Source organism: Microcebus murinus, chromosome 18 (genome assembly GCF_040939455.1).
Source record: "Microcebus murinus isolate Inina chromosome 18, M.murinus_Inina_mat1.0, whole genome shotgun sequence".
Taxonomy (NCBI): domain Eukaryota; kingdom Metazoa; phylum Chordata; class Mammalia; order Primates; family Cheirogaleidae; genus Microcebus; species Microcebus murinus.
Genome location: NC_134121.1, coordinates 58221968 through 58241270, shown reverse-complemented (window position 1 = coordinate 58241270; position 19303 = coordinate 58221968). Strand labels below are relative to the sequence as shown.

General features: G+C 53.2%; 1 protein-coding gene across 9 annotated transcripts; it reads left to right on the top strand.

Moving 5' to 3' along the window:
* Positions 1-219: 219 nt before the first annotated feature.
* On the top strand, positions 220-18947 carry EXOC7 (exocyst complex component 7). Of its 9 annotated transcripts, XM_075994769.1 has the most exons (22): positions 220-377; positions 582-647; positions 1785-1969; positions 2163-2268; positions 5179-5401; positions 7754-7921; positions 10854-10946; positions 11817-11885; positions 12850-12995; positions 13202-13354; positions 13667-13765; positions 14118-14180; positions 14508-14574; positions 15285-15323; positions 15779-15859; positions 16045-16110; positions 16373-16493; positions 17110-17205; positions 17969-18032; positions 18226-18267; positions 18380-18513; positions 18773-18947. In XM_075994769.1, exons 1-22 carry the CDS (start codon positions 318-320, stop codon positions 18873-18875), a joined length of 2244 nt encoding a protein of 747 aa, XP_075850884.1. In that variant the 5' UTR covers positions 220-317; the 3' UTR covers positions 18876-18947. The 9 variants fall into 9 exon arrangements, with proteins under 9 accessions (XP_075850884.1, XP_075850885.1, XP_012634315.1 ...); XM_075994770.1 differs by lacking the exon at positions 11817-11885; XM_012778861.3 differs by lacking the exon at positions 15779-15859.
* The last annotated feature ends 356 nt before the right edge of the window (positions 18948-19303 follow it).

The following is a 19303-nucleotide window of genomic DNA, read 5'->3' as shown; positions in this document are numbered from 1 at the left end:
GGCAAGTGAGCTGTTAAGCGTCCTGCCAACCAAGACATAGGCCTATCGAGAACTTTCTCTGCTGAGGCAAGGAACGTGTACCTAAAGGAAAACACTCGCGGAGCACGCCTCACTTCCCAGCCACACCGAAGATGGCCACTGGCACAGGCCCGTTCCTGAGCACTGCGCAGGCGCACTTCCTCATGCCACTCCCAACATGGCTCCTGCAGTGCGCGTTGGGGCGGGGCCAAGAGCGGAAGTGGGTGTGACGGGGACGGGAGCCCAGTGGGCCCGCCGACGAAAAATACTGAGGAGTGGGAGCTATAGCGTTCGGAGCGATGATACCGCCACAGGAGGCATCCGCCCGGCGGCGGGAAATCGAGGACAAGCTGAAGCAGGTGGGGTTGGAGCTGGGGAGGCTGGGGAGGAGGTGAGGGAAAGAGGCCAAGAGCGGGGCCTGGCTAGCTACTTGGAGAGGAGGCAGAATTGGGAGGGAGCACACCCTGCGAGGAGATGGGGTTGGGGCTGGGCCGTGGGGTCTGGACGCGGTAGGCTCCTTTGCCTCCAGCTTCTGGCGATGACCTCCTCTCTGCTACCCCCAGGAGGAGGAGACGCTGTCCTTCATCCGAGACAGCCTGGAGAAGAGCGACCAACTCACCAAGAACATGGTGAGTAACCCCTTAGCTGGAAGGGGCAGACAGGTCTCCACAACCTGGAGGAGAGCAATGCGACCTGGCGGTTCGGGTACCTAAGGCCTGGGGTTATGGCATAGTGGCAGTGTGTGGGTTTCTCTAGCAACAGTGTGGCATTCTCTTACCTAGACCTCTCCCCATGTTCTGCCCCCTCACTTTGGATGCTGCAGCCTCCGCTGGCCTGGACTTTCTGCGTTCTAAGTTCTCCATTTTTCCTTCTCTCTTTCTGCAAACAGTGAGACTGACTAGGTGGGCTAGGTACTGGGCTTTTGTCATCTCAAGTCAGGTGGTGGATGACCACCCCCTACCCCAGGTCGGCACTTTAAGATTACTGAGGGCAGGAAAGACTCAGCCTTCACCCCAGAGGACTTTAGGTGTAGAAAGAGCTCTGAAGTCAGACAGATCTAGGATCTAGTCCCTGCTCCGCTGCTTACTTGTGCAGCTTCTGATAGGTAACTCTGAATTTTAGCTAAGTTATCTGCTAAAACTGAGAATGCCAACCTCCCAAGGTATCTATGAGGGTCATATGGACTATTGCATGTGAATGCATCTTGCACAGTGCCTGGTATACAATAGGTGTTCAATAAATGAGTTTCCTTCATTTCTAGGGGAGACTGCAAAAGCACAAATTAAATAAATATAAACGTGGATTTGTATTTAGTCATACAATGATAAAGTCCTCGTCATTATTAAATGAGATTCACCCTTAGAGGGACAAGGTTTTGAAGGTACCAGCAATGCATTTCACAGTACTCTGTGAAACTACTTCCTGTTCAGTTTAGGAATGCTTCAGGTAGAACAGAACCAAGATTTGGCTTTAAAGAGTGGAAGGGAAGCCATCCTGGGGTGATTATTTTAGGAGGAACTAATTTGATGCTTGGCTTGCCTTCAAATCAAATTTCAACCATTTGTCTTGGACTGCCTACTATATGCCAGGCACATGGCAAGTGCTGTGCATACAGTGGTGAACAGGTGTACCCTATTCCTTCTTGCATGGAGCTTACTGTCCAGAAAACCAGAGAAAAGCCAGGAAATGCCAAAGACCTGGTGGATGGGTAGGGGCAGTACTTTGACCACTCTGAGACCTGAGATTAAGCAGCTTCTCTCCCACAGGTGTCTATCCTGTCGTCCTTTGAGAGCCGCCTAATGAAGCTGGAGAACTCCATCATCCCTGTGCACAAGCAGACAGAGAATCTGCAGCGGCTGCAGGAGAATGTTGAAAAGACGTTATCCTGCCTGGACCATGTCATCAGCTACTACCATGTGGCCAGTGACACTGAGAAGATCATCAGGGAAGGGTGAGCTAAGCCCAAAGGGTTAGATTCCTAATGCCTCCTGGACCAGCAGCCCTATGCTTTAGAAGTGGGGTAAAATACACTTGAGCATGGAGTCCCTGTATTAATTCTCTTCTTCCCCTTCCTGACACGATGCCCCTAGTCCCTCCTATGCATCCCCCACCCTGCCAGCCTGATGTGCTCTTTTCCCTCCCAGCCCCACAGGCAGACTGGAAGAGTACCTGGGAAGCATGGCCAAGATTCAGAAGGCTGTGGAGTATTTCCAGGACAATAGCCCAGACAGCCCAGAACTCAACAAAGTGGTAAGGGGCCCTCAGAGTACTGTGAGAGGTTTGGGGACTTCAGTCTTATGGTCTTATAAGGGACACAGGACCAGCTTAAAGACATATATAGTAGGATAAATAGAAGGATATAATACAGTGTACATACGGTAGACATTAAGATCTCTGCCTCAGGAATTACAGATATACATTCTTATTATATTATATCATAATATAATGTATTATTATTTTTATAATTTAACTAAATTAAAAATGAAATATAAATTTAATATTTGATTTTTATAATTGCATTTGTGATTTTTTGTGGTAGAAAATAGTAATATTAAATTTACCATTTTAACTCTAAGTGAATAGTTCAGTGGCATTAAGTACATTCACATTGTTGTGTGACCATCACCATCATCCATCTCCAGAATTATTTTCATCTTCCCAAACTGAAACCCTGTCCTCATTAAACACTAACTCTCCAATCCCCCTTCCCCAGCCCCTGCTAACCACCCTTCCACTTTCGGTCTCTGTGAATCTACTCTAGGAACCTGTATCTGTGTGATTTTTTTGCATTATATCTTCTGTTTAAGTTTAGGGGTCAGTAGATCATCAGAGCAAGATGGGGTGGGTGTGGAAGTGAGGTTCACACAACGTGTTGAGGGAAAGTGCGGCTGCCAATGGGAAAGACATCTGAGAGGGTGAGGAGTGTTATGGCAGGGGTCAGCCTGGACACTGTCACCTGGCACACCTCCCTGCTGGCTCCACAATTCTAGCCCCAAACAATTCTGTGTTTTGCCCAGAAGAGGGAGTAGTCTGGGGAACAAAGATGGGAAACTGGCTCTTCTCCCAGCCAGAAAGCTCTTGCTAGAGCAGACTTTCTAGCTGTTCTCCCATCATGATCTGCATCATCAATGAGGCTGTTTGTGTGGTGTACTGGGATAGACTGGTAAATGGTCAGTGGTCTGTTGCTATCCAAGACCCCACCTGGCTGCCTAGAGGACTGACAGGATCAATACCTTGGGACACCTGTAACCCAGTGCGGGCACACCAAGACTAACCAGTATATTGCAGCTCATGGGTAGAGATCCTGTGTATCAGAGATTGGGATATCAGGGGCTGGAAAACTTTGATTTTAAGAGTCACTGCCAAGTTTTCGTTAAGAATGTAGACCTCTGTAATAGAACTTAGGAGTGGGATGGAGGAGGAGAATACAAGAGATACAAAACTGTGAGTTTACCTTAGAGGACTGACTTTCCATTTAAGCAGAAATACTTTTTCGTCTCTTTTGTTTTTAAGATTGTCATTGGGCCAGGCGTGGTGGCTCACGCCTGTAATCCTAGCACTTTGGGAGGCCGAGGCGGGCGGATTGCTCAAGGTCAGGAGTTCGAAACCAGCCTGAGCGAGACCCCATCTCTACCAAAAATAGAAATAAATTAATTGACCAACTAAAAATATATATACAAAAAATTAGCCGGGCATGGTGGCGCATGCCTGTAGTCCCAGCTACTCGGGAGGCTGAGGCAGTAGGATCGCTGAGCCCCGGAGACTGAGGTTGCTGTGAACCAGGCTGACGCCACGGCACTCACTCTAGCCTGGGCAACAAAGTGACAAAGTGAGACTCTGTCTCAAAAAAAAAAAAAAAAAAAAAAGATTGTCATTGAAATAGAATTTATGTATCATCAAATTTACCCAAAGTATAAAATTCATTGGTTTTATTGTGTTCACAAAGTTGTGCAGCCATCACCAGAATCAATTTTATTTATTTTTATTTATTTATTGTTTTTGAGACAGAGTCTCACTCTGTTGCCCGGACTAGCATGGGTGTCAGCCTAGCTCACAGCAACCTCAAACTCCTGGGCTCAAGCGATCCTCCTGCCTCAGCCTCCCAAGTAGCTGGGACTACAGGCATGCACCACCATGCCCAGCTAGTTTTTCCTATATATTTTTAGTTGTCCAATTAATTTATTTCTATTTTTAGTAGAGACGGGGTCTTGCTCTTGCTCAGGCTGGTTTTGAACTTCTGGTCTTGAGCAATCCTCCTGCCTCAGCCTCCCAGAGTGCTAGGATAACAGGCATGAGCCACTGCACCCAGCCTAGAGCAGACTTTTTATACATGTTTTTGAGTAGACATATTTATTCTCTTTTATGTTCTGGGTACCTGTCCCTTATCAGATGTGTGATTTACAAATTTTTCTCATTCTATGCATTGTCTTCACTTTCTTGATGAAATCATTTGGGTCACAAAAGTTTTCAACTTGACATGGTCTGATTTATCTATTTTTCTCTTTTGCAAACCCTTTAATAACAAGAAGACAAATTAGCAGTGCAGTAAGAAAATAATCAGCTGTCTGGGCGTGGTGGTTCACACCTGTAATCCTAACACTCTGGAAGGCCGAGGCGGGAGTATCCTTTGAGCACAGGAGTTGGAGATCAGCCTGAGCAAGAGCGAGACCCCGTCTCTACTGGAAATAGAAAGAAATTAATTGGCCAACTAAAAATATATAGAGAAAAAATTAGCCAGGCATGGTGGTGCATGCCTGTAGTTCCAGCTACTCGGGAGGCCGAGGCAGAAAGATTGCTTGAGTACAGGAGTTTGAGGTTGCTGTGAGCTAGGCTGATGCCACGGCACTCACTCTAGCCTGGGCAACAGAGTGAGACTGACTCAAAAGAAAAAGAAAAAGAAAAGAAAAGAAAATAATCAGCTGATATTCATTAAGCACCTACTTCTTGTGAAACCCTGGGTTTTACCTGTGAACATAACTTTCGAAAGAACATGAGGTAAAGAAATCCTCAATGCAGGCTTCCTGGTGTTTCTTCTCAAGGTTAAAGGATGTGAGGGCAGAGGCTCAGAGTCAGGAAGACAGAGCTAGGGCGGCGGGGGGCAGGCCAGGGCTAGCAGAACACTGGGGTGGCAGCCACTTGCTTCCTTCCTCATCCCTACAGAAGCTGCTGTTTGAGCGGGGGAAGGAGTCGCTGGAGTCTGAGTTCCGAAGCTTGATGACCCGACACAGTAAGGTTGTGTCCCCTGTGCTCATCCTGGATCTGATCAGTGGCGATGACGAGCTGGAGGTCCAGGAGGACGTGGCCTTGGAGCACCTGCCCGAGAGCGTGCTCCAGGACGTGATCCGCATCTCGCGCTGGCTGGTGGAATACGGGCGCAACCAAGGTGAGGGGGCTCCAGGGAAGTTTAATAGGAACCAATATAAGCAATAATTACAGCTTATATATCAAATTGTGAATCTAGTCAAGTCCAGGCTTTTTTTTTTTTTTTGAGACAATGTCTCACTCTGTTGCCCGAGCTATGGTGCCGAGCTATAGTGCCGTGAAGTCAGCCTAGCTCACAGCAACCTCAAACTCCTGAGCTCAAGTCTCTGCCTCAACCTCCCGAGTAGCTGGGACCACAGGCATGCGCCACCATGCCTGGCTCATTTTTTCTATATATTTTTAGTTGGCCAATTAATTTCTTCCTATTTTTAGTAGAGACAGGGTCTCTCTCTTGCTCAGGCTGGTTTTGAACTTCTGACCTTGAGCGATCCTCCCTCCCAGAGTGCTAGAATTATAGGCGTGAGCCACCATGCCCGGCTTGGCTTTTCTTTATCTACCTTATTTTTATGTTTCTTTACTTTTTTGGTTAGTTGTAAAATTTGCAAATAGTACAGAAAGGTGAAGGTGAAGAGGAGAAGTCCATCTCTCAACTTCCTGATGCCTACAATATCCTAACCCAAAGATGAGCACTGTTAAGGTTTATTTATATATGCTTCCAGAAAATCTTCATGCAGTCATGTGGGGGTGAGTGAGAGAGAGAGAGAGAGAGCACATGTAAATAAATACGTATGTGTTTTCTCCTCACTTACAAATGGGAGGGTGCGTGGTAAACACTGTCCTACAATTACTTATGTTTTTACTTCATGATATGCCTTGACATGGTTCTGTGTCAGTGCATGTAGGTTTGCTTTGTTCTTTTATTTATTTATTTATTTATTTATTTATTTATTTATTTATTTTGAGACAGTGTCTCACTTTGCCCAGGCTAGAATGAGTGCCATGGCATCAGCCTAGTTCACAGCAACCTCAAACTCCTGGGTTCAAGTGATCCTACTGCCTCAGCCTCCCGAGTAGCTGGGACTACAGGCATGCGCCACCATGCCCGGCTAGTTTTTTCTATATATATATTATTTGGCCAATTAATTTCTTTCTATTTTTAGTAGAGACGGGGTCTCGCTCTTGCTCAGGCTGGTTTCGAACTCCTGACCTTGAGCAATCCGCCCGCCTCAGCCTCCCAGAGTGCTAGGATTACAGGCGTGAGCCACCGCGCCCGGCCGCTTTGTTCTTTTAAACAGCCACATAATAGTCCATGGAATGATGGTACCATCATTTCTTTAGCTGATCTGAGGACTTAAAAAAAAAAAAATCTTTTGTTTTTTTAGAGGCAGGGTTTTGCTCTGTCACCCAGGCTGGAGTGCAGTGGTGCAATCACAGGTCATTGCAACCTCAAACTCCTGGCCTCAAGTGATCATCCTGCCTCAGCTTCCCAAGTAGCTGGGACTATAGGCATGCACCACCATGCCCAGCTAATTTTTTCTACATATTTTTAGCTGTCCAGCTAATTTCTTTCTATTTTTAGTAGAGATGGGGGTCTCACTCTTGCTCAGGCTGGTCTCGAACTCCTGAACTCAAATGATCCTCCCACTTCAGCCTCCCAGAGTGCTAGGATAGATTGCTTTTTTAATGTAGGAAGATCTTCGGGTTATATTCACAAGGGTACAGATGTCAGATGTGTCTGAACATACTTGTAACTTTCTTGCCATTGCCAGCTCCCCTCCAGGTAGATAAGGCCAATTGGTAGACTCATGGATAGCCCCATGATTACTTGTTCACTAATTTTACTTATTTTTGCTATTTGATAGGGCTATCATTGTCCTATAATGTTTTAAAATTTGTACTTCACTAATGGCTAAAAGATATGTGATTTTTTAATTCACTACATTTTTTGTCTTCTTGCCTCCTATAAATTTTTCATATCTAGCTGGGCACGGTGGCTCACACCTGTAATTCCAGCGCTTTGGGAGGCTTAGGTGGGAAGATTGCTTGAGTTCAGGAGTTTAAGACCTTGTCTCTACAAAGAAAAAATTTAAAAATTAGCTGGACCTAGTGGCATGTGCCTATAGTCTTAGCCACTCAGGAGGCTGAGGCAGGAGGATCGCTTGAGCCCAGGAGTGTGAGGCTGCAGTGAGCTGTGATTGCGCCACTGCACTCCAGCCTGACCAACAGAGTGAGACCCTCTCTCTCAAAAAAAAAAAGTTAACAACTAATTATCGGTTCTGTTGGAGAATGTTTTTCTAAGACTTTGCCTTATTTGGGACAGGACATGTGGGTAGCAATGGCTCAGAGCAGACACTAGGAAAAAGTGAACAAGTAGACACTGTGGGGTCTGCTGCTGCCCCATGGGGAAGGGGAAGCACTGGCAGGGCAGAAGCAGGGACGCGGCCCCCATACCTCTGTTGCTCCGTCTCCTCAGATTTTATGAACGTCTACTACCAGATTCGCTCCAGCCAGCTGGACCGCTCCATCAAGGGCCTGAAGGAGCATTTCCGGAAGAGCAGTTCTTCCTCTGGAGTTCCCTACTCCCCTGCAATCCCCAACAAGAGGAAAGACACACCCACCAAGAAGCCACCCAGGCGGCCAGGTGAGCCCCATCCTGGCCCATTTACGCAACAGCCGGAGGGCTGACTGGGACCTATGTCACCTCTGTCAACGCGTGAGTTAGCAGCATCAGATCTCTCCAGAGCCTGTCTTTGTGGTAACCCCATCTATAGATACACAGGACAGAAAGCAAGTGTCTACCCACCCAGCAAGGCCCCCATATAGCAAGGCCCTTCCTTCTAACCGGCAGTCTAGAGGTTATGTAATGTCTTGGAGTAGGGCATCACAGATGTGCTCCGTTACCTGTCCTGAGGCAGGGTGACAGGGTCCACCAGGGCAGAGCCACTGGCTGGGCCCCCTTCCTCTCCCTCCATTGTCCTTCAGAAGGCCTGTGGCTTGCTGCTGTAGCCACAACAGTGGGATGAGAGAGGCGGTGGGCATGCTAGCCTTCCCCTTCCAGAAAGTCAGGGTGACTTGAAGTGATGTGTAGCTAAGGGATGGATGGGGAAGAGTCTGTACTTTCCCAGTCGATCCAGAAAGTAAAGAAAGCCCAGACCATCCTCTCCGAAGAACTTAAACTGGCTTTTAGGCTCTAGGGCCAAGCCAGTGCCTTGATGTAGAGAAGTCAAGGAAGGGGCATCATGTTGGGAGAGGCCTGGGCTGCAAGTCATTGGTGTCCTGGGTGAAGAGCTCACTGTCTGTTCTTTCTCCCTGTCCTCATGTCCCCTGTAGTCTCTGCTCCAGGTAAACAGTGTCTCTGTGTGTCAGCCACAGCTTGGCAAGCCCAGCTGTCTGTGGCTGTGAAGAGATGCTGCCCTAAGCTCAAGGAGAAGTTGGGACATTCTGGGGTGGGGGCCAAGGTAGCAATGGGAAGGGAAGCCAGGGGCTGCCCCCTCCTAGCTGGCCCCCTGCCCAGCTGTTGGGCCCTCCTCTTGTGATAGCAGGCTTTGAGTAGAGCTTTCACCCTCCATGTCTCTAGTCCCCACCTGCCCTGCCCCTCAGGGAACAAGGTGTCTGTTCACACAAAGGCTCCTCCTCAGGTCTTTGTTTAGGGTTTGCAGAAATGGCAGGGTGGGGGCTACCCTCGCAGCACACTGAGAGGAGCCTTAGGGAGGGGGCACCTGTTGGCCCCAGCAGGAAGGGCACTGCCTGCTCCCTCCAGCAGTGTGGATGTCCCGGCTGCCTCCACCCCCCGGAAAGCCTGCTGCAAACAGCGACTCTACTAACCCAGCCTACTGGGCTGCAGCTGCCAGCACAGTGGCTGGTCATCCCTGTGCCTTCGGTGTGCTGGGAGCAGCTGTCTCTGGGAGGCTGCCAGGGTCTCGGCCGGTCTGTGCTTGCTTCCTCTCTTGCCTCGTTCTCTGACAGGCCCGCTGGAGGTCCCAGGACCCTGTTTGCACTGCCCCAAGAGTACTCGCTGGCCACACAGGGACCTGGCTTTTCTGGGAGGAGGGATCTGATCCCAGGGGGCTCACAGCAGACCTAAACCACCCTTGGTTCAGAGCACAAGACGGAAACTCTCCTACTGTGAGGGCCCCGTGGCTTCTGTGAGTTTTCAAGAGCTGTCAGGAGTTGGTGGGCTCAGTCCTAACGTCAGGGCCTGGGGAATCAGGCTCCTGGGACGGCAGTTCCCAGCTCTGAGGAGAGGTGCAGGGAGGCCTCCTCCACGAGGAGACACCGGCCTTAGCATCGCTGGAGGTAATTGGGTGCCTGATAGGTTTGGCGCCTGCCAGCTCAGCATCCCCCGTCCACACCCATGCCAGTGTGCTGGTTAGGTCCCTGTTGGGCCAGCGGCCCTGGCTGCTCCTGGCCGGTGTGGGACAGGAATGTGATGTGCTCATTAGCAAGGCTGCTCACCGAATGGGGAGAACACGAAGGGGGCAGATGTGAGCTGGCCCGCCAGACTTGATTATTAGGAGCTAATTGGTGTGGAACAGACAGAGATGAGCCTCCCAGACCCTGCCCCCTTCCTCCCGCAGCCTTTTGGGAGCTGCCAGGACACAGCAGCCTCGGTTTGTTCAGATGTAGAGTCGGGGAGATGGACCAGAGTTAAGCTCATGGTGTGTGTCCCCTGCTCCCCATCCATTCCAACAGCCTTGTTAACAAGGCAGCTGCCCTGTCTTCTTGAAATGCTGTTTTAGTTCCCCACGTCTTCTGCCCTGAGATGTCTCGTTCCCACAGAGGTAGCCGTTCCTGGAGGCTGTGGGGGCTGCAGTTTTGTATTTATTATTTTCACTGTGACACTAACTGTTATTTTTTTTCCCCCATGCCAAGAGCATGTACCCTCTCCTTCTGCTCGCCCTCGCCTCTCTGTGTGGTGGCTTCTGTAACTCCTTGTTGGCTTTTGAATTTTTTCCAGTTGCTTTGGTGGTTTGGGGAACACCTGGGTGCATGGGGCCAGGCTGCCTCTGGTTGCTGAGCCTCCCATCTTGGGCACAGCGCTCCTGGGAAACTCAGTCCCATTTTCCCACCTCCCAGGGTCTGCTTCCTCCTGTCGTTGGCCTAAGCTCCAACACTGAGCACGCTCAGATAGCTCTGCCTGGAGCTCGGGGCTGGGCAGTGGGCCACTGGCTTCAAGGTGGCCCAGGCTGTACCAGCCTGGTCGTGCCCTCTGGGTGTGAGAGCTTCGTCCCTAGCTTCTCCATCCTGAGCCCTCATCTCTGTGATTAAAGTGCCACTTTGGTATTTTTCTTTTTGACTCCTGGTGGATCTTATTTCCATCACCCTCTGTACTTTGTAAAATGAACTCAAATCCAGACAGTGGGGATCAGTAGAGAATCCAGAGTTCCATCTGGAGCAGGACATGTCTCCTTTCCTTCATCTTCATCCCCAGGGTCTTCCATGGTCCCGGGCAAGGGCCTGCTCACTGTTGGGGGGCCGGGTGTGGGGCCTGGGGCAGGTGGAGGGCCGCTGCTGTTTTCTCTCACTCATTTCCTAGGTCTTCTTATCTCCTCTCTGTGTGGCTCTGGTGACAGGGACGATCCGTAAAGCTCAGAACCTTCTGAAACAGTATTCCCAGCATGGTCTAGATGGGAAAAAGGGGGGCTCTAACCTCATTCCTCTGGAAGGTAATCACCCTGTGTTTTCCTCCTGTTCCCTCCTCCTCCACTGTGTGTCGCTCATTTGGCAGGGCAGAGCCTCCCCTAGGAGGGCCTGGGGGGGGGGGACCCTCAGTGGGGCAGGGTGGGAACCGCAGGTCCCTGATGCCACTCAGGCTTCAGCGGACATAGGGACAGGTTTTATGGCCCTCGGCCTGGTTCCATCTTGCTGAAGGCAGCTCTGCCCTCCCTGGGGCTTCCACTCCTCCCCTCTCTGTCTCTGTCCTTGTCTCCTGTGTGAAATCAGAGAAAGTTCTTTGTCTTGGGGCAGCCTTTTCACGCTGAGACCAGCAGTGGCAGGACCCAGCTGGTCAAGGCCTTCTGTCACTCCCCTCTTCAGAAAAGGGAGTGTGTGCAGCAGGGAACAGGCAGCCTGGAGGCCACGTCCTTCCCTACCTCCAATAGGAGGGACAGCCAGTTCAGCTGCCCTGAGGCACTAAAGAAGGCTATCCCCATTCACCCAGCAGTGACGTTTCTGTAACTGGGTCTCTCCCTAAATACGATGGGGAATCCCTCTGGGGCCAAACATCAGACCCTCTGCAGCTGCCAAAGCTCTTCAGACCCTCCTTGGTCCTTCCTCGCTTTCTCTTGGCCTCAGGCTTGGGGAACAAGCAGCCAAGGATGGTCTGAGCACCCACTGGAAGTCAGGCTTGAAATGGCTGTTCCCAAGGTGGTTTGAGGCAGAGGAGGGGCTCAGAGCCCTCCCTGATGCCCCCTACCCTACACCCACCTCACAACCCCCTCCTGGAGATGAAGGGCTTCTTCCCTATACCCTGAGGGGCAGCCCACCTGGCCACCGGATAAATGCTGCTTGTGTTTGTGCGGCTGACATCTCGCCAGGTCACGAGCATGATTTCCGAGTTAAGCACCTGTCCGAGGCCCTGAACGACAAGCACGGGCCGCTGGCCGGTGAGTACCGCAGCCCAGCCCGAGGGCCACTGCTGATGCTGCCTTCATAGCAGGTCCCAGACGCCCTGCTCCTGCCTGGCCCTGCAGGCCCACTGTGCCCTGAGGATGCCCAGGCCTACTTGCCTCTCTCCGGGCTCTCTCTGTCAGGCATAGGTCTCCTTGCCTCTCTCCAGATGGGAGTGCATGACTGGCTCTCAGGGCCTGGGCCAAAGGGAGAAGCCGCCACCGCTCAGAAGGCAGGCAGAGAGGGAAGGCAGCTCCCTTGAGGGCAGGGAGCCCTGACGTCTGATTCCTGCAACATCTTTGACCCTCAGAGCCCGTCCTTTGGCACATAGGACCAGACTGTTCTGTCTGTAGGTGCCCCTGCCCCGGCTTCCATTAGTGGAATCTGGTCTCCTCCAGAGGCAGCTGCCAACCAAGGAACCCTCCCTCTGCAGGGCTTACTTACCTTTTCAGAAGCCTCATAGGCCATAGCCCACCACCCTTCTGTACACTCCAGAAGGCACGACTGGCTAGTAACTGCCTTCACAGGCCCAGCATTTTCACCACAGTGCCTGCCTCCTGGAGGTACTGCCGCCTGCCCATCTCAGGCTGCCTTCTTCCAGGAACATTCAGAATCCTTAGTCCTGGGGTCAGAGCTGCCTTATCCAGGAAGTTGATCTGGGATCTCCCTCCTTGTCCTTTTATCCTTCTCCCGGCCACCTCTAGAATCTGATGTTCTGGGGACAAATACTGTCTGTGCAGACGTGAGAATGAAGCCAAGACGAAGGCCGGACTCAGCTCCTGTTTTCCCTGCCGGGTCCTGCTGGAGTCCTTCCTCGTGGCTTCCTGCCAGAGCAGTCGGCCTCTTCCCCATCTGCTGCGTGTCTGAGCTGCAGGCCAGGAGCTGGGGAGACCCACGCCCCCCAGCAGGGAGAGTGGCTGGCCCCACACCAGCAGCTCAGGGGCACTGCTGTCTCCACAGGGAGAGATGACATGCTGGACGTGGAGACTGATGCCTACATCCACTGCGTCAGCGCCTTCGTCAAGCTGGCCCAGAGCGAGTACCAGCTGCTGGCTGACATCATCCCTGAGCACCATCAGAAGAAGACTTTTGACTCCCTGATACAGGTCCTGCCACACCCTACCAGTGAAAGCTGTCACCAGTCTCCTGAAGCCCATGACTCCCAGCCACCACCCACCTGGTACCCTGGGCACCTGCCGTGGCTGGACACTTACCCTGCCCCTCTTCGTGCCGCAGCATGTTGGCTTCCCTGCACACCCCCTGGGGCGCCCGCACCTTCCAGGCACTGCTCTCACCACCCTGTCCCTCCCAGGATGCGCTGGACGGGCTGATGCTCGAGGGGGAGAACATCGTGTCTGCTGCCCGGAAGGCCATCATCCGGCACGACTTCTCCACGGTGCTCACCGTCTTCCCCATCCTGCGACACCTCAAGCAGACCAAGCCTGAGTTTGACCAGGTGCTCCAGGTATGTAGGTCGGGTGGCCCTTGGGGACATGGGAAAGTGGAATTCCGCTGGCCAGCATGGCTGTCCTCCACCCTCACTGGGAGAACTCCATTCCCCGCCCCCACACCTATGCTCCAAGGTAAAGGGAAACAGCTCCTGTAGGGCCCTGTGTGAATCAAGACACTTGCAGGGTAATCGGAGAAGAGCTGGTGGCTCCCATGTGCCCGAGGATCGGTGCCCAGGGTGCCCAGGACTGGAATGGGTGGGTTCCAGGCCCCGGCTGTCCTGGAGGGCCAGGCTCTGGCCAGGGTGTACAGTGCTGTGCTTCCTCAGGGCACGGCCGCCAGCACCAAGAACAAGCTACCTGGCCTTATCACCTCTATGGAGACCATTGGAGCCAAAGCGCTGGAGGACTTTGCAGACAACATCAAGGTGGCCGTCTCTCCTTCCACTCCCAGCCCCCAGTGACCTGGCCCCGGGGACTCCTTCAGAGAGCAGGCCTCCCAGAGGGGTGGGTTTACCTTATAGGGAAGCCAGCTGCCTTCCGGCCTCTTGTCAATACCCATGAGCCTCGCTTTCCCTCCCGGGGGCTCTGGGCCCTTGCCACTGGAAGCCCCCTCTCTCTTTTGGTCCTGTCTTACTCACCCTTTGTGCCTGAGGGGCATCCTAACACCTGTCTGCCAGGAGGTGGCGCTGTGAGCGGGCAGACGGGGTATGGGGTGGGCCTGAGGCTGCTGTAGGGGCTGCTTCAGGAAAGCAGAGGCTGAGGCTGTTTTTTCCACAGAATGACCCAGACAAGGAATACAACATGCCCAAGGACGGCACTGTGCACGAGCTCACAAGCAACGTAGGTGCTGCCTGAGGACACCTGGGGAGGGGAGGCAGCAGGGGAGGGGCCCTGGAGAAGCCGCAGCACCAGTGACAGGGACCTAGCCCGGCCCAGAGTGACTTGCACCTGCACAAGCGGTCACTGATGGTGGGGTGGATGGTGACATGCTTAGCGTCTCCAGCAGACGGGGCCTTTCCTGGCAGACCAAAGCCCAGAGGGTGAAAGATGACATTTCCTGCTGCCCTTTTCCCTGGACTTGCCCTGGTCAGAGGGCTCACTGTGGGAGGCTGGCAGACCTGTCCTGCCACTTCACCTTCTGCCTCAACCTGTCCTCTCCCCACCCAGGCCATCCTCTTCCTGCAGCAGCTTCTGGATTTCCAGGAGACGGCAGGGGCCATGCTGGCCTCCCAAGGTACTTGGCATCTCCCGGCTGGGCCCCCTGCCCCACTGTCCCCTTGCTTGGAGACGTGGGGTTAGGCCCTAGGAGGCACCGACCCATCTGGGTGAGGGCAGGGCTCGGTGAGGAGGTTTCTCCAGTCTGTGGAGGGGTTGAGGTGTGGCCTGCGGAGGGGTCGGGGCTGAGGGTCGGGAGAATGAGACCTGCCTGTGCCTTATGTGACTGGACACCAGACCTCAGGCCCTTCCCTTGGCCCCATTGACCGTCTTTGCTGTGGGAATGGCAGTGGCTGATTGGAAGGCACCCTGACGCCCCTAGCTGGCCCTTCAGCGGGTGGCATCGCAGGGTCACTTGAGTGTCTTCCTGCCGGCCACTGCCCTGGGACTGGCACTTAGGAAGTCAGCATGTGAGGAGGAGGAGAGAGCCTTTGCAGTTCGTTCCTGGCTTTGAGGCCCTGGGCCCTCCCCTCTTTTCCCATTTCGGGGCAAGGGCCAAGGGACGGCCTCTAGCCTGTGGTTCTCCGGATCTCTACTTTCCGGCGTGTTCTCTGGTTTCCGGAGGCTTCCACCTGGTGTGTCCTGCTGTCTGTGTTCTGGCTGTCATGGGGAGAGGTCTGCTTGACTCAGGTTGACACGCTGTTTCTAACCTTTTTTTTGCCCTTTGCATCTTTCTCCCTCCTTTGTCTCCCTCCGTCCCCTCTGTGTGCACTGCCTTTCACTCCGTAGTTCTTGGGGACACATACAATATTCCTTTAGACCCCCGAGGTAAGCAGTGCGGCTCTGTAGCCCCATCTTCTCCCTCCAAAGCCCAGTGGGTGAGGTTCCCTGGGGACCGACTCGCAGGACCTACTGGGGAACAGGGTCAGAGAGGACATGAGTGCTTCCCGGGTGCCCTCAACTCTCAGCTCCCTTGATGGCCACTTTCTGTCTCTGAGCTTATCCAAGCAGCACCCTCTGGGGCCAGCACTCTGCAGGCCGTTCAGCCCATTCCCCTTTCCTTCCCCTCCCCACTGGGCCTCCCATTCTGCAGGCAGCAGCTCCCCTCTGTTCAGAAGGGCCTGGTAGGGGACTGTTGGAAGTGTAGGGAGAAGGTGGGGAGGCTGTGGGGAGCCCATTCTAAGACTTGCTGTTGGCAAATGGGAAAAATGGCCTTACAGACACCACCCAGGGTGGGTTGGTACCAGGGGTAGGGGTCTGGAATCCCACTCTTGTCTTGCCAGCCTTCTTGCTGACATGGGCCAGCTCCTTAACCATGCCACCCGTCATAGAGGGGTGGCTCTGGGTTCCAGAAAGAGTCCAAGGTCAGTGCTCCCCGTGGCCGGAGGCAGCCCCGTAACTCAGCAGGCACTGTTCTGCCCGAGCGCCGCTAGGTCCTGTCTGCCTGAGGAAGCCCAGGGGCCTGTCCCAGCATTTCCTCGGGCTGGGGGAAGAACCATTGAGGGTCTCAGCCACTGCCACTGCCATAGCAGGACTTCTCTTCTCACAGAAACCAGTTCTTCAGCCACCAGCTACAGCTCCGAATTCAGCAAGCGACTGCTGAGCACCTATATCTGTGAGTGTCCCTGACGCCCACTGCCCTGCCTCTTCCCATCCTTCTTTTTGTGTTCTCTGGCTATTTCTGGGTCCTTCCCCTTGAGCCCCACCTGACCTTTGGAATTGCAACCTAACTTCTAGTTCAGGGACCCAGGTGAGTTGGGTTAAGGCTTCCTGAGGAAGGACCAGGGTTGATGAATAGGAGTCGGGTAGTGGGTCCCAGATTGGGCCATTTGAGTCAAACTGCCATGGTGGCCATGGCCCCATCTTTCCCTGCACAGGTAAAGTCCTGGGCAACCTGCAGTTGAACTTGCTCAGCAAGTCCAAGGTGTATGAGGACCCAGCTCTGAGTGCCATCTTCCTGCACAACAACTACAACTACATCCTCAAGTCCCTGGAGAAGTAAGTGGCCTGCAGTTGCAGGTCTGCGACTCTCACCTCCCCTCAGCCATGCAGCCGTGACAGCCCCATCTCCCTGCCCAGGCTGGCTGTGCCTTCTGCAGCCTCCTTCTCTTGTGGACAGGTGGGGAGGGGTCGCTTCACTCTTCTCCACCCTAGGACCTGGGAGGAGGGTGCACTGCCACCTTAGAGCTCCTAAAGATTGGGGTGGGTGGGCAGCCTCTGATGTCGCTGCAGAGGACAACAGTCTTTGGGGCCCCAGTAGCAAATTCTTTTTTTTTTTTTTTTTTTTTTTTTTTTTTGAGACAGAATCTTATTCTGTCACTCTGGCTAGAGTCCAGTGGCATCATCATAGCTCACTGTAACCTCAAATTCCTGGGCTCAAGTGATCCTCCTGCCTTAGCCTCCCAAGTAGCTGGAACTACAGGCACCACCACCTCATCTGGCTAAGTTTTCAGTTTGTAGTAGAGACAGGGTCTTGCTCTTGCTCAGGCTGGTCTGGAACTCCTGAGCTGAAGTGATCCCACCTCAGCCTCCCAGAGTGCTAAGATTATAGGCGTGAGCCACCATGCCTGGCCTAAATTCTGTCCTTGTCTACTCTGTCCTCTGTTCCACCCAGGTCTGAGCTGATCCAGCTGGTGGCTGTGACCCAGAAGACTGCTGAGCGCTCCTACCGGGAACACATTGAGCAACAGATCCAGACCTACCAGCGCAGGTGAGAGGCTGGGCCTGCCCTGCCCTCACCCCACCCCTGTCCCCACCACTCATGCTTCCTTCTTGGCACCTCAGGGCACGGGCCCTCTGGAGCAGGGTCGGTAATGGGGCACTACTGCCTTGTGGACCCCAATCTCCACTTGTTTTATAATCAAATTCATGGGGTGGAAAGGAAAATCCCCTCCCCTACCACTGCCTGCTCCCTGGGGCTGCTATGGCTTGCTGCTTTTGAGGCGGTCTGCCAAGAGCCAAAGCAAAGAACAGTTGACGAGCTGACTGTCAAAGATGTGGGTAACATTTAGCCCAGGAGAAGAGCAAGGTTGCAGCAGCACTTGAACTTGGTGCGGCTTGCTCTCTGGTGGTCTGCTCCTCTAGTCCCCTCTCCTCCTCGCTGCTGTTTCTCTTTGAGTGTGTCTCCCTCTCCCTCCCCATTTGTCTGTCCCCCACTCACACCTTTCTTCTTCACCTGTTTCTCCATCCTAATGGTATCGATGTGAAGTGCAGTTGATAGTATTTGTTCAATTTATTGAACACTCAATGCTTCCTTATGTTTTCTGATTTCAAAAGCGAGTTGCTTAAGCATTTTCTGTTCCCAGGGAAAAATAGCTCAGTTGTTTTGCTTGGTTGTGACCCAAATCAATTCCTACCACCCCCCTAAGTGGGTCCAGAGATTTAATAAGCAAAACAAGCCAGTGCCAGGTAGGAAGCAGCTGCCCAAGGCTGTCCCTCCTCTGCCCTCACGTTTCTCTCCCCCCATCCGGCAGTTGGTTAAAGGTGACCGATTATATCGCAGAGAAGAATCTACCTGTGTTCCAATCAGGAGTCAAGGTAGGCTGGGGCCTGGGCTGGGAAGGGGTGTCTCTGGCAAAAAATGGACAAGTGTCCTTCAGAAAGCAAAGGATGCATGTGGGCAGCAGGGCAGCAGGAGAGAGGACGGGGCCAGCGGCGTTTGGGGAAACAGAGGGGCTGGCGGTTCTGCTCTGAGGAAAACTCTCCCCACCATCTCTCCTGGCTCCCCCAGCTCCGGGACAAAGAGCGGCAGATGATCAAGGAGCGTTTCAAGGTAAGTCAGGTCCTCTTCCCTCTGCTGCTGCTGCTGTTGCTGCTGTTGAGGCGACACAGACCCAAAGCATTTGTCTCTGGGTCCCTTTCTTTTCCACCTTTTTGGTGTCCAGGGCTTCAATGATGGCCTTGAAGAATTGTGCAAGATCCAGAAGGCCTGGGCCATTCCGGACACAGAGCAGAGGGACAAGATTCGCCAGGCTCAGAAAAACATTGTCAAGGAGACCTACGGGGCCTTTCTGCACAGGTGAGCTGGCCTCCTGCCTGTGCTGCCCATTTCCCCAGCTGGGCCTCTGTGTGCTCCTCTTCCTCAAGAACAAAAGGGAGAGTATGGTGGGTTTGGGCAGCAGATCTAGTGCCCTGGGCTTTGGGGTGGGGCCAGACAGGGACATCACTCAGGGCCACCCCATGCCATTTCTGAGAGTCCATCAGGAGCGCCTTAGGCTGAGGGTGGTGCTGGGAAGGGGTCAGCCTTCCCCCTCCGCCTGACTGCAGTGCCTGGTCAGGTTCGGCAATGTGTCCTTCACCAAGAACCCCGACAAATACATCAAGTACCAAGTGGAGCAGGTGGGCGACATGATCGATCGCCTTTTCGACACCTCTGCCTGAGCCTGCTCCCATCTGTGCCTGGTTCCACCAGACTAACCATGTCATTGGACAGATAAACCAGTGTTAACTTGCCTCTGGGCCGGGTGAGTCTGAAGTCCTTTGGGACAGAGACCTGTCTTCGTTGCCCCATCCAGGAGCCCTGTCGCTGAGCCCTCTAGTGCTGGTGTCCACTTCTCCCCTCCAGCCCACATTTCCATCCAAGCCAGCACTCTCTGAGAATGCTGGGGTCCCTTCATACCTTGGGTCTTGTGACCCTGATGACTTCTGAAACAGGAAAGGAGAGAAGGAAGACAGAGGCCTGTACCCACAGCTGCTTCCTGTGGACCAAGAACAGGCGGGCAGAACAACCCCACCTCAGCCTGCTTCCGAGCTGGGGACAGAGAACCCCCCCTTCAGCCCAGAATGTGGGTAGGGCTTAGAGGAGCAGC